Source organism: Galeopterus variegatus, unplaced genomic scaffold (genome assembly GCF_000696425.1).
Source record: "Galeopterus variegatus unplaced genomic scaffold, G_variegatus-3.0.2 Scaffold446, whole genome shotgun sequence".
NCBI classification, from domain to species: domain Eukaryota; kingdom Metazoa; phylum Chordata; class Mammalia; order Dermoptera; family Cynocephalidae; genus Galeopterus; species Galeopterus variegatus.
Genome location: NW_007726557.1, coordinates 435,865 through 451,034, shown reverse-complemented (window position 1 = coordinate 451,034; position 15,170 = coordinate 435,865). Strand labels below are relative to the sequence as shown.

Below are 15,170 nucleotides of genomic sequence, written 5' to 3'. Positions count from 1 at the left end.
GCTGTCGCGGAGGCTGGGTCGCGGCGCGCGGGGCCCTGGCGGGTTGTTGGCGCCTTGCCGGGCTCCCTCCGGTCTGTGCGCTGTGTCGGTCTTTTGGGGTCTCCTTCTGCAGTGTTTGTCATCCCACGCTGCGCAGCCTGCTCAGGGTCTGTCCCTTGTCACCCGTGTCCCGCCCCCGCCGACGGGCCCCTCCCAGTGGCCGGGAAGCTGGTTTTTCGCTGTAAAATAACGGCACACTGCCGGTCTTCCCCACCTTTTGAGACACCAAATGCTTCTTTATTACATTCTTTAAAGAGCGTGGTTTTTGCGTGGTAGAACTCGCGTCTCCTGGCGTGCGGTGCACTTGCACGGCCACCCGCACCCCACGGGCCCCCGGGCTGCCTTCCTGTCGTCAGAGCCCCTGAGCCCCGGCCACCCTGACCTGGGGGCCTCTCCCAGAAGGTCGTAGGGAGGGGTCGCCGCGTGGGCGCACCTTGGGGTCCGGCTTCTCCCGCTCCAGGGTTGGGGGTTCACCCTTGTTCCCTTCGGGACTGGGCAGCATCGGTCACCGTCGGAGCGCAGATAACTGTCCAACCAACCAAGGATCGGAAATATTTGGGGGGGAAACAGGAAATAACTCAATAAAAATAATAGCAATTTTAAAACAGCATCACAGCTATTCGTGTAGCAGAGTTACATTGTGTTAGGTATCGTGAGAACGCTAGAGATGAGTTAACATACACGGAGGGTGTGCGTGGGTTCTGTGCAAACACGACAGCACCTGACATCAGGGATCTGAGCGTCCTGGGCTTTCGGTGTCCCGGGGCAGTCCCGGAGCCAGTACCCTGAGGGTGCAGCTGGACGGCTTCGGTGTGTGGGTGAGCCACGTGTACCTGTCCTATCCATCAGCTGAAGGACACCGCGATCCCAGTTTGGGGCAGTTACCACCGAAGCTGCTGTAAAACATTCCCTTACAGGCTCTTGTGTGAACGTCAGTTTTCCTTTCTCTTGGGTGGATTGGGAGTGGGATTGTTGGGTCATACCGTAGATTTATGTTTAACTCCATAAGAAACACCCAATCCATATTCCCAAGTTGTGTAATTCACTCCCACCGGGGCCGTGTGAGTTCGGGGTGCTCCCCGTCTCCCTTACCACCGGGTAAGTCAGGGTTTGGTTTGGTGGGTTTTTTAAGCCATACTAGTGTGTAGTGGAATCCCACAGGGTCTTAAATGACATTTCCCTAATGACTAATGAGCTTGAGGATGTATGCATGTGCTTAGTTGTCACGTATTCGTAATGTGTTCTTTGGTGAAGTGTCTGTTCAAAAATTTCTTCCCTTTGTAATTTGGGTTGTTCGTTTGATTATTTCGTTTTGAGTGCTTGTTATGTGGTCTTTGGATAAGTCCTTCATGGTTTGCAAGTATTTTCTCCTAGTCTGTGGCCTCTCTTCCCATTCTCTTAAGTGGGTCGTTCAAAGAGATGCTTTTAGCTTTTGATAAAGTCCAATTTTTTCTTTTATGGTTTCTGCTTTTCTTATCTCATATATGAAGCCATTGCCTAATCCAGTGACAGAAAATTGTCTCCTTTGTTTTCTTCTGGAAGTTTTATGGCTTTAGGTTTCACACTTAGGTTTGTGGTTCACTTTTTTGTTGTTGTTGCTTTATTATTATTAATTTTATTTCTCATTCGTATTTTCCTATGGTTCACTTTAAATTTTGTGTAAGGTGTGAGGTATGGGCCAAAGTTCTTTTTTTTTTCTCCTTTTTGCATATGGATGTCTGTTTGTTCCAGCACCACCTGTTGAAAGGCTACCCTTTCTTAATTGAATTACTTCTTCACATTTGTAAAAAATCAGTTGCTTGTACGGGCCTGTTCCTGAACTATCCGTACTGAGCCAGATCCCTGTCTAGCTTCTCACCAGTACCAAGCTGTCTTGCTTAGTACGTCTCTATAGCAAATCTCGAAGTCAGGCACTGAGTCCCCTGTGCTCTTCTTTTTCAAAATCATGTTGGCCATTCTAATTCCCTTGGTTTTTCCTATGTATTTTCGTGTCAGCTTGTCACTATTTTTTTTTTTTTTTTGTCTTTTTGTGAGATCAGCTGCACCGCGCTCAGCCAGTGAGCTCAGCGGCCATCTCTATATAGGATCCGAACCCGCGGCGGGAGTGCTGCTGCGCTCCCAGCGCCGCACTCTCCCAAGTGCGCCATGGGCTCGGCCCTATTTCTTCCTTTCTAATGTTTCTGCTTTTTTAGTTTTTTTCTTGCCTTATTACACTGGACAGGGCTTCCAGTATAATGCTGAACAGAAGTGGTTGCCCTGTTCCCAGTCTTGGGGAGAAAGAGTTCGTACCACTGCCATTGAGTATGTTAGCTGTGGGATTTTTGTAGATGACCCTTACCATGCAAAAGAAGTTCCCATATTTCTAGAGTTTTTTTTTTTTTTGGCATGAATGAATGAATGTTCAATTTATTTTCTCTTGCTTTCTCTGCATGAAACGATCATGCGATTTTTCCTCTTTAGTCTGTTAATATGAATTAACTGATCATTACCAAGAGTTGGACTAGCTTTGCATTCCTGAGATAAATTCCATTCATTTATAACATCAAGGTCTAAGGTTCAGATCCTCTTACTGGCTAGCTGCTAAAATAAAATAAAATAATAAATTCCACTTATAGTGATATATTACCTTTTTTTTTTTTTTTAAAGATGACCGGTAAGGGGATATTAACCCTTGACTTGGTGTTGTCAGCACCACGTTCAGCCAGTGAGCGAACCGGCCATCCCTATATGGGATCCGAACCCGGGGCCTTGGTGTTATCAGCACCGCACTCTACCGAGTGAGCCACGGGCCGGCCCACAACTGATTTCTTGAATTTTTATATGTGACTTTTTACTTGGATTCTTTTTGTTGTTGTCTGTTTTTTTGTGGGTTTTTTTGGTGGCTGGCCCATGGGTAGATCCGAATCCTTGACTTTGGTATTATAACAATGCACTCTGACCAACTGAGCTAACCAGCTAGCCCTTTGGATTCTCAAAGGTAAGCTAAAAATTTTAAATAGATTTTGTTCAGACTCTCTGTTTTAGTCCATCTTCTGTTGCTATACCTTTTTAATGTTACTGGATTCATTCTGCTAATACGTTGCTGAGGACTTTTGCATATTTATGGCGGATTTTGGTCTGTAGTTTCCTAGACCGAATGCACATGGAACGTTCACCAAGACAGACTATATTCTGGGCCATAAACAAACTTTACCAAAAGTTTTTTAAAAAAACTTTCTTAGCTCCCGGCTGGTGCAGGGATCCAAATCCGTGACCTTGGTGTTGCAAGGCTGTGCTCTAGCCAACAGAGCTAACCGGCCAGCCCATGTAAGTTTGAAATCTTAAAACAGAAATTATACAAAGTATGTTTTCTGTATCAGAATTAAATAGTAATAACAGCATAATACACTTTTAAATAACCCATTGGACAAAAATGTCTCAAGGGATATTAGAAAATAATTTGAAGAGAATGAAAGTTAAAATATACCAACTTTTATGGGATGCAGCCAAGGCAGTGTTTAGAGGAAAATTTATAGCATTAAAATATTTACATTAGAAAATAAAGGTCTCAGATCAATAATCTAAGCTTCCACCTTAAGATACTAAAAGAAATAAAAATAAACCCAAAGCAGAAGGAAGGAAATAATGAGCAGAAATTAACAAAACAGAAAAATAAAAAGTAGAAAAAAAAATAAAACCAAAAGTTGGGTTATTTGAAAAGGTAAATAACATTAAGAAACTTCTAGTTAGACTAACCAAAACTAAGATAAACAAATTATTAGGAATGAAAGAAGAAATGTTATTACAGACGCTACAGACATTAAAAAGATAATAAAATAACACTACAAGAAACCCTATGGCTGTAAATTTAGCAACTTACATGGAATGGACCAATTATATGAAATTGGACACAAACTACTGAAACCTACTTAGGAAGAATAGATATCCCAAGTAGTCCTAAACCTATGTAAGAAACCTTACTTCATAGTTAAAAACATTGCAATTAAGGAGCTTAATTCGGGTGGGCTCCTGGTTAGCTCAGTTGGTTAAAGTGCAGTGTTACAACACGTAGGTCGAGCGTTTGGATCCCCTACTGGACAGCTGCTTAAAAAAAAAAGTTTTGCGGGCCAGCCCCGTGGCTCACTCGGGAGAGTGCAGCGCTGGGAGCGCAGCAGCGCTCCCGCCGTGGGTTTGGATCCTATATAGGGATGGCCGGTGTGCTCACTGGCTGAGCGCGGTGTGGGCGACACCAAGCCAAGGGTTGCGATCCCTTTACTGGTCACAAAAAAAGAAAAAAAAAAAAGTTTGCAAAGATAGTACCACTGGAGATTTGTAGCAAACATCTGAGAAAGAAATAATACCTACCCTTACTTTAGAAAAGAAGTTCTCTGGGCTGGCCCGGTGGCGCACTCAGTAGAGTGCGGCGCTTGGGAGCGTGGCAGCGCTCCCGCCGAGGGTTCGGATCCCATATAGAGACCAGTCCACTCACTGGTTGAGCGCGGTGTGGGCGCGACACCGAGGGTTGCGATCCCGTTGCCGGTTGCGTTATGGGCGCGACACCGAGGGTTGCGATCCCGTTGCCGGTTGCGTTATGGGCGCGACACCGAGGGTTGCGATCCCGTTACCGGTCAAGGAAAAAAAGACAAAAAGGGAAAAAAAAAAAGAAAAGAAAAGAAGTTCTCCAAGTGTGGCCTTTATTAGTGGTATTTGCATTAAAACACACTTACAGAAAAGGAAAAAATACCAACCAAAAACCTATAGTCCAGCTTTGTGTAAACAGTAGTGTTTATTCAGAAAGTGTAAATTCCAGAGCTCTCTGCAGGTTCTTCTGAGATGGGCCAGACGCATGGCCCAGAGGCTTCCCTGCGTTGTCTGTGGGGAGCAGTGATGCAGAGGCGCAGAGCCCAGGGGTAGCTCATACAGGGTTTGACAGTGGAAATGGCCACAGGCCATACAATACGAGGCAGCAGGAACCAGACCCGCCTCCCCAGCAGGACAAGAGGCAGTGGCTGGTGGTTGCTCATGACCTCCCTGGCGGAGGAGGGATCCAAGACCCAAAACAAAACCAGGAACCAAACAGTTGCTCCCAAACCACACAAGAAAGCTCGCTTCTGAGGGCAGAGCAGGTGGAAGTTGTCCCTTGGGACCCCCGAGGTCAGCATTTCTGAGGCTCTGCTCCCACCTGTCCCCTGTTGTAGAAATTCAAGTAGAAATAGTCAGTCTCTGGCAAAGATGACGGCGGAAACTGAGGTAGCCCGGTGTCCCCCTCTCTGGTCAGGTCCCCTGGAGCCTGCAGCAGCGTGGGCCGAGGACTGCTCAGGAAGCACAGCCAAAGCTGGAAACCTCCACAGGCGGGCAGGCAGGCCGGCCATACCCCCAGCCAGCAGCAAACCCACGAGAAGGGCCTGTGTGGGTCCCATCCCTCCAGCAGGAGTGCAGTTGGGGGCTGGCACCCATGGGGCAGCTGGGTCTGCAGAGACCACTTCCAAGGGCTCCAGAGTGGCCCCTCCTCTGCAGTGACGCCCATTCTGGCTGGGTGGTGGCATCCTGAAGGGCCCCCCGGGGAGTTCGTAGTGTCCTCTGACTGTGGGGCAGCCTGCTCGGGGCTCACCTGGCTTGGGGGCTGCTGTACCCAGGCCCCAGTGGGCGAGGGGAAGGGGCCGCAGGGAGGGCAAGGCGGCCAGCGGCGGACACCCAAGGAGAACAGCTCCTTGTGGGTGTGGGGGCTGTGGGAGAAGGGGACAGCATGAGGCATGGGCCCCCCCATGTGTGGCCAGGACAATGTGGTCACACGTTTAAAAAGGAGAAAGCCGACAGCTCGGAGCCGGGAGGCTCTATAGCTGCCACCCTCTGTGCCGACCTCCGGGGGCCCTGGGGGGCTGGTGACTCCACAGCAGTTCCGGCCCCCACCAGGCGGGGGCAGGCCACCAGCTCCATGCCAGCAAACAAGGAGTCACGGCTCCACAGGCAGCCGTCGGGTCCACCCTTTGGGGTGTCCATGCCACCCAGGCCCGACTCCGGAGCTGCCCCCTGCTCCCTGGGACCTGCCAGTCTGGTCTTGGACACGCTGGCGTCCCCAGGGGCTGGGAGGGTGGAGGCATCTGCGAGTGGAGTGGGCGCCGGGCTGGGCTGCAGCCCCCAGGGAGGAACAGGGCTCTGGGGCAGGATCGGGTTGGAACTCAGAGGCTGGAGGAAGACTCGGCCCCCGGCGAGTGGCAGGGTGTCAGCCAGCAGGTCAGATGAGCCTGCTGGGGCGGCCACCGGGCCAGGCTGGGCTGGGGACCTCTGGGCAGGGGGCCGCTGGCCACAGGAGGCTTCCAAGTGCCTCAGGATCTGGAAGATGAAGATGAGGAACTGGTGTCATGGGAGACAGGGGCCCCTCCTTCAAGTGCCCGCCTCAGTCCCACTGCTCAGAGGACAGGGCCAGCTCTGTGTATGACACTGGCTGCCAGGAAGGGGACCGGGGCAGGCAGGCCCTGTGGCCATTCCCAAGAGCCATGGCCGGCCTGGTGCTGTGGAAACCTCAGGCTACACGGTACGTGCAGGGCACGTGGCCACGGGTCCTGCTCCTTCAGTGGCTGTCACACAAGAGGACACTCCCTTGTTGTCGTAGCCTGGCAGCACCACTCGAGGGAGCTGAGGGTACAAATGTGGCCTTCCATGTCTGGTCATGCCCAGCATGTGTTTCTCCACCGTCCTCGTTTTTAGAAATGGCACCATGACACACACCTGTGACATGTGTCCTAGGCCTGTTCAACACATCGGCTGAACACACTGAGCAGGCAATTAATGAGAGACAAGGACAACTTAGGGAAGGCTGACAGGATCTGCACCTCCAGCGGCCACACGAGAAGCAGGAAGAGAGGACGGGGGTGTGAACAGGCACAGGGAGGGCACCAGGGCCGCCCACAGGACAGGCCTCGCAGCGGGACGCTCGGGCGGCCTCCAGGCAGGTCTAAGCCTGAGGGACAAGTGGATGCAGATGAACAGAACCATTTCTGCCCTCCGGGAGCTTGGGGTCTGGGGCAGAGCAGGACCGTGAGCCGCACCACGGGGGGCTGCATTAGCAATCAGGGAGGGCTTCCTTGAGGAGGCCGAGTGCAGCTGAGACACAAGGAGGCGAGGGGGCCGGCAGGGCAGACCCTGCCCCACGCTAAGGAGGGGCGAGCTTGGGGGGCCGAGGCCAGTGGACCTGTAGTCCCACGAGCCAGGGAGGAAGACAGGAAAGAAGCGGGACGTGAGGGCTCTGATGGCTGTTTCCTGTGCTGCACGAGGACAGGGATGGGGACTTGAGAGGGGCGTGTCTGGGCAAAGGCTGACCGAGGGCTGGGTCCAGTGTACATGTGGTCCCAGCTGCTACTAACCTTGGTGGCCTTGTTGGTCACGGGTCCGGGGCTGCCCGTGCTCAGCTCCTGCAGCCGCGGCCGGGCGAGGAGGAGGATGTGCTCCTGGGGAAGCAGGTCGGCGCACCCAAGGGAGGCGATGGCGCACAGGGCTCTCTGTGGGGCGAAGGGACAGAGGTCGGCGCACGCAGCACCCACCCTGGGGGAGCCGCCTGGCCATCTATCCTCCTGCCCCTCACCAAGGACCCGAGTGTGGGGAGGTGTGGGGCAGCCCCTAGAGACCTGTGCCCCCACAGCCCGCATCCCCAGGCTGAGCCTTACACACGCGTGTGAACCCACTGGCATGTGCACACGAGCCCATGCATGCAGGTGCCCTGCTGCCCTCACCATCTGCGCACACTCGCTGGGCGCGCCCAGGTGGCGGATCAGCAGCTCCAGCACAGCCTCACAGTTGAGCAGCCCGCACCTGGCAAAGGCGACAGCTGGTGGGCACTGGCTGGCGGCAGCGCAGGTCCCTTCCCGCACCACCACCAGGCACAGCCGGCGGCTCACTCTTTGATGAAGTGCTGCGCCTCGTCACGGCTCAGGAAGGCGCATGGCCCGCGTGTCACGCTGCTCACCAGGCTCACCTCCTGCTGCCAGTCGCTGGAAGCCACAGCCTCGGCCCTGGCAGGGGCACGTGCGGTGAGATGGCACCACACCTGACAGGAGGGGCGGGACCGAGCCTCCTCCCTCCCTGCACTGGGGAGACATCTGGGGGGCCGGAGCCTGAAGGCCGCTCTGGAGGACAGAGCAGCCGAGGAGAGTCCCGACCACTCCCAGACGCCCAGCTGCTCCTGCTCACCTTTCTGCCAGGTCTCCCGGCTCCCGGCTGGCCCCTGAGTGACTGTCACTGCCAGACCGGCTGCCCAGGTCTGAGGCCCTGCTCAGGTCGCTGTTCTGGGAAGAATCCTGGGAGCCGGGGCTGCTCTCCAGCTCGTCCCAGCCCCCGCCAGCCTGCCCAGGCCGGTGTCTCATGGCTGGAAGAAGCAGTAATGCTGGGGGAGACCCTCAGGGCTTCAACCAGCCCTGTGCCCACTACCCTGGGGCTGCGTACCAAGCTGAGGATGGCAAGGCCACCTCTGCTCCAGCTCCAGAAAACACCAGGCACATCCCCACCCCCACCGGCATCCTGCTTTCTCATTCTTTCCTCATGCCCTCCTGCCCTGGGTGAGCGTGTGCGCAGGCGTGTGCATGCATGCGTTAGTGTGGCTGTAGCTCCAGCTGTGCAAAGAAGCATCGGTTGCCTCCCTGCCCATAAAGCCCCCTGGCCTCAGTGGGTGACAGGAAGGAGGGACCCAGGCCCCCAAGGGTAACAGCACTCGCCTCCATACCTCGGGCCCCTGGGAGTGGGTTCCCAGGGGTGAGGTGACCATGGCCGGTCAAAGGTGTCATGGCAGGCTGGTAGGTGTCACCCCGCAGCAGGGGTCCTGTAGAACTCTCGGGCCCAGGGCGCACAGCATTAGCCACCACCTCCGCCGCCTTCTGGATGGTGGAGAGAAAGGCCTCACCCGCAGAGCCTGCACGGGGGAGAAGGGAGAGGTGCAGCCGCCCAGCCTTGCCCCCTTCCGCCTTCTCCAGGATGGAGGTGCCACCACCAGTCCCTGCTGGGGGAGGTCGGGACGTGCTGCAGTTACAGAGTGGAGGCCTCCCAGCGGGCAGCTGGGCCCTTCCCGAGGCTCCCCAGGGTATTCCACTTCAGACACCCTCAGCTCCCAGCAGAGCCAGATCCCTCGTCCCTGGTCCACCCTCGGAGCAAGGGTCGTTCTAAGCTGCTTGTCCTGGTAAGTTACCGACATCTCCAGCCCTTCACTCAGGGGTGTGAGGCCCAGTGACGGGGACGGCTGGCCCCTTCCTGCGTGAGCTCCCTGCAGAAGGTGCCTGTAAATTAACGTGTTGGCAGGAGCCCCCGAGCTGTGCACCAGGACAGTCAGTAACACAGAGTCCAACAGCCACAGCTGGATGCAGCCGAAGGTCCAGCTACAGGGGACGCTGAGGAGGCTGCTTGGGCGGCAGCTGCTTGTGTTAGCCTCGACAAGCTGGCTTTGTCTGCACTGACGAGCACGTGTGTCTGCATGTGCCATCCCCACACGCTCCAGTTCACACACGTTACTTGTGTCACGGCCGGGACCACCACCCTCAGCCCCTCTAGGAATAGAGCTGAGCCCCGCTGTGTGCCAGCCGAGCCCTGACTTCTCAGGGCTTCTCTTGGCTGTCTGTAAAGCATCCTTGGCCACACCTGCCCTTTTCTGGAAACACAACCAGGAAGGAATGGAGTCCACGTGGGGGGAGGGGACCAGAGGAGCAGCTGACAGGCGGGGCAGCAAGGCAGGCCAACCCCAACCACCCTCCCCACCCTGCACCCCTGCCCACTTACCTGGGCAGCCCGGCTCCTTGCTGTAGCCGAAGCCCTGGAGGGCACTGTGAGGCCTGCCCTGGGAGCCCATGCCTGCGGGGAGGGTGCCGGCATCAGCGGCAGGACAGCCCCCACCCTCAGCCCGCCCACGAGCACGCAGGACACTGGGGAGGGAGAAGCCCACTGCGGGGGCTGGACGCGGCCACCACCATACCTGCTGGAGGTAGGGCCCGCGGTGGCTGGGAGGGCAGCAGAGGCAGCCGGGTGTCAGAGAATAAGGTGCTGCCCAAGTCCTGCACAGACAGGGGCCTCAGCATCCCACATGCCAGGTCCCTGTCCTCCTCCCCGCCCATGCCAGCTCTGCCCTATCTCCGACATTCTCCTGAGCTAGACCAGGGGCTGTGGTCTGGGTCCCAGGTGGTGGGAGAACAGGAAACACCCCCCTGATGACCTGGTGCGAGTGCTGCCCCTCAGTGGGCTGGGGCAGAAGTGACACAGTCTCCACAGAGTGACCCTGGGCTAGGGCTCACCTGGGCAGCTGCCCGCACCTTCTGGTATAAGCTGTTCCCATGAAGAGGATCTGGGGGCCCAGAAAAATCTGCAGGACAGACAGGTTAGAAAAGGGGTCTGGCCTGAGCCTGGGACGGCTGACCACCCCGTGGGGCATGGCTTTTAAGGCTCACTCCCCTCAGGGGGAACACACTTCAGCCACCCCAGCCCGGAAAAATCTGCAGGACAGACAGGTTAGAAAAGGGGTCTGGCCTGAGCCTGGGACGGCTGACCACCCTGTGGGGCATGGCTTTTAAGGCTCACTCCCCTCAGGGGGAACACACTTCAGCCACCCCAGCCCCTGCAGAGGCCACATGTGCCCTCGACTCCCCCTGCCCTCGTCCAATAGTGGTGAGTCCGTCTCTACAGCAAGCAGCACATCTCTCCCACGGTCCCCACCACTGCCTTGCACTCAGCCACCCGCCTGCCTCCCCTCACCCCATTCTCCACCTAGAGGTGACACATCCAACTCAAGACCCTTCAGAGCTTCCCACAGACTGGATGAGAAGACCCAAGTTCTCTATCATGACCTGAAAGGCTCCACTTGGTCCAGCCACAACCCTAGCCTGTGCCAGGCTCCCCCTGCTCAAAAAGCTTCATTCGTGGCAAATCAGGTTATGTCACCTTAAATCATCCCCCAAGCTCTTCCTGCCTCAGGGCCTTTGCATGTGCCAAAGGCCCCAGGCCACCCCTGCAAGTGCTCCCTCCGGCTCATCAGGGCTCAATGTGAAAAGTGCTCCTCTGAGAACTGTGACAGCCAATGATCTGGAGCAAGTGCCTCCATCAGGTCTCCCCTTTGCTGCCCGACTCACCCGGGGGGCTGGACCCAAGGTGCAGAGACAACAGCTGCAGCTGGATGAATGAGACACTTCCCTGCCGATCCTATCTTGCCCACAGTGCTGGGGACAAGAGGGGCCGGGGACCCAGTAGCCTGGCCTCAACGCACAGCCCCTCATTTGCATGTGTGCAGGGATGGGCTGCCCCCTCTGCAAGTCCCTCCTTGTGGAGCTGGATGCCCCTATCTCTCACATGTGGCATCTGGCACCAGGCTTCCTCACTGGTCCTATCCTCCTGACTGCTCCAACGGGTCTGCAACTGCCCAGGTGTGTGTCACCCAGGAGCAGTACCAGGCACAGCGGGCGGTAACCAACCATCCACAATTACCTTTGCACAGGACAGATTCTGGTGCCCACAAGGACCACTGGTCTGAAAAGAGCCCATCCCACCTGCTGGGCCTGCTGAATCCCCCATTCCTCCACCTGCTGTGCCTCCACCCTCAGGGCAGGCACCCAAGACCACCCAGGTAATAACCTGTAGGGGCCGCACCCATGGGAGCTGCCTGGGAGACCACCTGCAGCCACCACTCAACGGTGAGACTAAACGGCCAGTGCCGTTCCAGCTGCATGCAAGCTCCGTGGAGCTCTGTCACCATGGCAATCACGTTCCCCAAATCACCCCATCCCCTCCTGGGGCATCTACCGCCTGAGTTTTCTGTCATTGTCTCCTGTGCGCTCTCCAAGGACCTGCATGGCAGTGAAGGGCACTCGGCCATGGGTCATCCCGTGAGACCCTGCAGGACAGTCTCTCCCCACCCTGAGCCTCAGCCCCACCTGCCGTAAAGTGGGCAGTAGTGGTTTCGGGGTGTGGGGAATGAGTCCCAGCGATGCAACAGGCCGAGGTCTCCTACGAGCAAGTGGTAGCCCCAAGAGCGACTCGGTCTACCTCCCTGGCACCACCCTCTCAGGGGCGGCTGGGGGAGGGGTTCCTGCCTGAAGGTTAAATCCTTCCAAGAGTCATTCAGGGATATACAGGTGGAACGGCGCCCCCAAGACCATCTCTGGCCAGGACGCCCTCCACCCTGAGGGGAAGATCTCAGGCCACGTCTCCGCAAGTCCTCGTTAGCTAAAGAAACACACAGCTGCCCCCAGCCTGGGGGAGCGAGGGATGAGGGCTGTACCCCAGACCTGCCTGCTGCCTGGACAACACGCCAGGAGGCTCCACACTCCCACGACCCTTCCCTCTGCGCCATGGTCTGTGGGGCAGCCCTGGGGAGAAGGGAGAAGCCACAGCCTGGGGAAGGTGTAAACACACACCAAGCCCCACACGTGCCAGGCCCTGGGAACAAGGGGAAGGTCCAGCAGGGCACACAGACTGGGAAACGGCGGCAACACCCAGGGCATTTAAGTGCAGGGACAGACACAGCAGAGGCCCAGGGACACCATAGGAGGAGCCGCAGGCCCAGCGAAGGGAGAGGACAGGGTGCTCAGGGGGAGGCCGAGCTGGCCAGTTAGGGTGGATGTGTCCAAGGACGGGTCAGGATCAGTAAAGCAGGGGCTGTGGGCGAGGCCATGCACAGGCTGAGGGATTTGGGCTGAGTCTTCCTCTCCCCGCCCCCGGCCCCGCAGCTTTCCCTGAGCCTGTCCGTGCTAGCTCCCGCGTACCTGTGGCTTCCTGGAGGAAGGAGGAGTTGCGCTTGAGGATGAGCAGGAAGGACGGGGAGCCGTGGCCGCACAGGTACAGCAAGATCTTCAGCACCTGGGGACGTGGGCGGTTATGCGGGCCGCACAAGGGACACCAGGGCAGAGCCCAGGGAGGACCCCCCAGCGGCACAGAGCCATCTGCCACTGCAGGCTGCATGTCCCCCTCATCCGGCCTCACTGCCCACAGGCAGGAGCTCAGGACCCGCGGGCCGCCCGGGCCTCACCTTGAGCTTCACGTGGCCAGAGCTGCTGCACAGCCGCTTCAGGAGGTACTCCAGCAGGCACTGGCTGCTGCCCAGCGACTCGTGGGAGATTTCTACGATGCGCTCGGGTTAAGGAAGCAGCAAGCTGACGCAGCCTGCACCGCGGTGTGCTGACCAGGGAGAGGAACTGGCCTTCCTGCAGCCGTCGGCCTTCTGGCTTGACGCTCCCTGCAGGCACCTATCAAGGGCCCTGGTTTCAGGAGCGTTTGGGCTTCCAGGGTCTCCTGGGCCCCATGTCACCAGTATCCCAGCTTTTGGACCCGTCCACACCCGGTTACTATGATAAAGCTGCCGTGGATCCCCCTCGAGACTGCAGGAAACCCCCAGTAAAACCCTCTGTGCCACAGCAGGGCCCCTGCCATCCACTTCCCCCACAAACTGGGGACATCAAGAAAGGATACTAGCAATCTCTTCAAACAGGTAGCCTGGACACGGGACGTCATCGTCCGACGTTCCCTTCAGGAGAAGTGGGAGCTGAGAGGAAACAAGAGCCCCTGCCTGGGATAAGTCGCCACTTTACACGGGGTGAGCCCACGGTCACCGAAGGTGATGGAAATGGGCCCAGCTCTGCTGCTGACACGCAGGCTGCAGAGAGGACCCGACAGGGACGGGAACCGTCCCCCACCGACCACAGGGAGCCTGCAGGAGGGTCCCCTGCGGACGGTCAGGGATAAAGGGCCCCGGGAAAAGGCAACTCAACAGTGTCCTACACATCGGGCTGCTCTGCTTGGGTCAGGACGTGGCACGGCCCCCAGCCTCCCTGCACTTACTGACGAGTGGAACAATCTGAAGCTACCTTCAAGACACTTCTTTGTTGACTAGCAAGACAGAAAAGCTGGGGAGCGAGCCCCTTGTCCACCCCGCGGACTGTGAACGGGTGCGTTTCTGCAGGGCCCGCATCTGCAGCACCAGGTGATGGCTCAGCCTGACCAACTCCCGAGCTCCAAGACGGCAACTTACGTCTGTGTTCTACGTTCGCTCATTAACACTGACGCGTTTACGTTACACGCTTACTCATTAGCACAAAACATCCTGCTCTTAGGGACGAAAACTGAGAGTACTCGTTCTGGTGTCACTCAGCATCTGGACAGACAGAGGAGGTCAAGGACATTTAAGACGACGAGCACGTGGGCCCTGTCAGGTGCTAAGCACAGGCTACAGACGGTCCCCAACTTAAAGGACGGTCCACCTTTCGACTTTGCCACTTTCCGACGGTGTCCTGGGGGACTGCACGCATCGGCGGTTTCAGCAACAGGTGTCCGGGCTCATGGCGACACGGGAGCCCGCAGGGTCACAGTTGGGCCCGCAGCCCTCGCACGGACCCCTGGCGGGCTCGGGCCGTGTCCCTTGGGGCCCCGCCGGGAGCGCCCGGAGCCACCGCGTGTTTCCCCGCCGCGGCGACGCCGACCCTCCCGCTCAGATCGTGCACTAGCAAGGGCTTCCGACGCGCGTCTCCCGGGACCCGAGGGCCATCCTCCCCGCCGCGTCCATCCCCGCGCCACGCCCCCGGGTCTGTCGAGGGGCCTCCGGGGTTCGGCCCTGCTGCTGTGCCGGCCCGGCCGCCACGGAGGGTCCGGCCGCGGGCCGCGCCCACTCACCCGCTGCAGGAAGCCCAGGCGGTCCCGCAGCGGCGGCGCGGCCGCCATGATCGTCAGCGGTTCCCGGCCTGCCCCGCTTCCGCCAGGCCCCGGACCCTCCAATCACAGTGCGGCACTGGCTCGGTCGGCCAATCGCTCGCGGCGGGGCGGGCCCTGAGGGCGGCTTCGCGAACAAGTTGAGCCTGAACCAATCCGAAGTTTCAGAGCAGAGATAGGCAATGAGAACGGCCCATGGCAGGGGCTCGAGGCCGGGAGACGATTGACCGATTGGGAGGTGCAGGAAAGAGTATCACCGGAAGTCTCCGCCTATCAAGCTGTTGGGCGCCGGAAGAGAACGGGCCTAAGATGGTGGCGCCTACGGGTGCCCGGAAGAGCCGCTCATGTCGGCGAACGGAGCGGTGTGGGGGCGCGTGCGAAGCCGCCTCCGCGCCTTCCCCGAACGCCTGGCAGCTTGCGGGGCCGAGGTGAGGAGCCGCGGGCGGGACAGTGTCAGCAGGACGGTGGCTGGGAGGGAGGGCGGCGGG

The 15,170-nt window shown here is 57.7% G+C and overlaps 1 protein-coding gene across 1 annotated transcript; it reads right to left on the bottom strand.

Moving 5' to 3' along the window:
• Positions 1-4,695: 4,695 nt before the first annotated feature.
• Positions 4,696-14,696, bottom strand: ENTHD2 (ENTH domain containing 2). Its single transcript, XM_008568834.1, has 13 exons — positions 14,647-14,696; positions 13,450-13,522; positions 13,010-13,101; positions 12,747-12,840; positions 10,287-10,354; positions 9,971-10,049; positions 9,778-9,849; positions 8,735-8,920; positions 8,206-8,380; positions 7,914-8,027; positions 7,749-7,827; positions 7,383-7,517; positions 4,696-6,351 (listed from the first exon to the last, which is right to left on the bottom strand). The coding sequence occupies exons 1-13, from the start codon at positions 14,692-14,694 to the stop codon at positions 5,806-5,808; spliced, it is 1,761 nt and encodes a 586-aa protein (XP_008567056.1). The 5' UTR covers positions 14,695-14,696; the 3' UTR covers positions 4,696-5,805.
• Positions 14,697-15,170: the final 474 nt, after the last annotated feature.

Coding starts and splice junctions, on each gene's coding strand:
- ENTHD2 (XM_008568834.1), bottom strand. CDS start 14,694: ATGGCGGCCGCGCCGCCGCTGCGGGACCGCCTGGGCTTCCTGCAGCGG. Junction 8,028..8,205: donor CCGGGAGACCTGGCAGAAAG/GTGAGCAGGAGC, acceptor TGCCCCTGCCAG/GGCCGAGGCTGTGGCTTCCA. Junction 7,828..7,913: donor GCGCAGCACTTCATCAAAGA/GTGAGCCGCCGG, acceptor CGCCTTTGCCAG/GTGCGGGCTGCTCAACTGTG.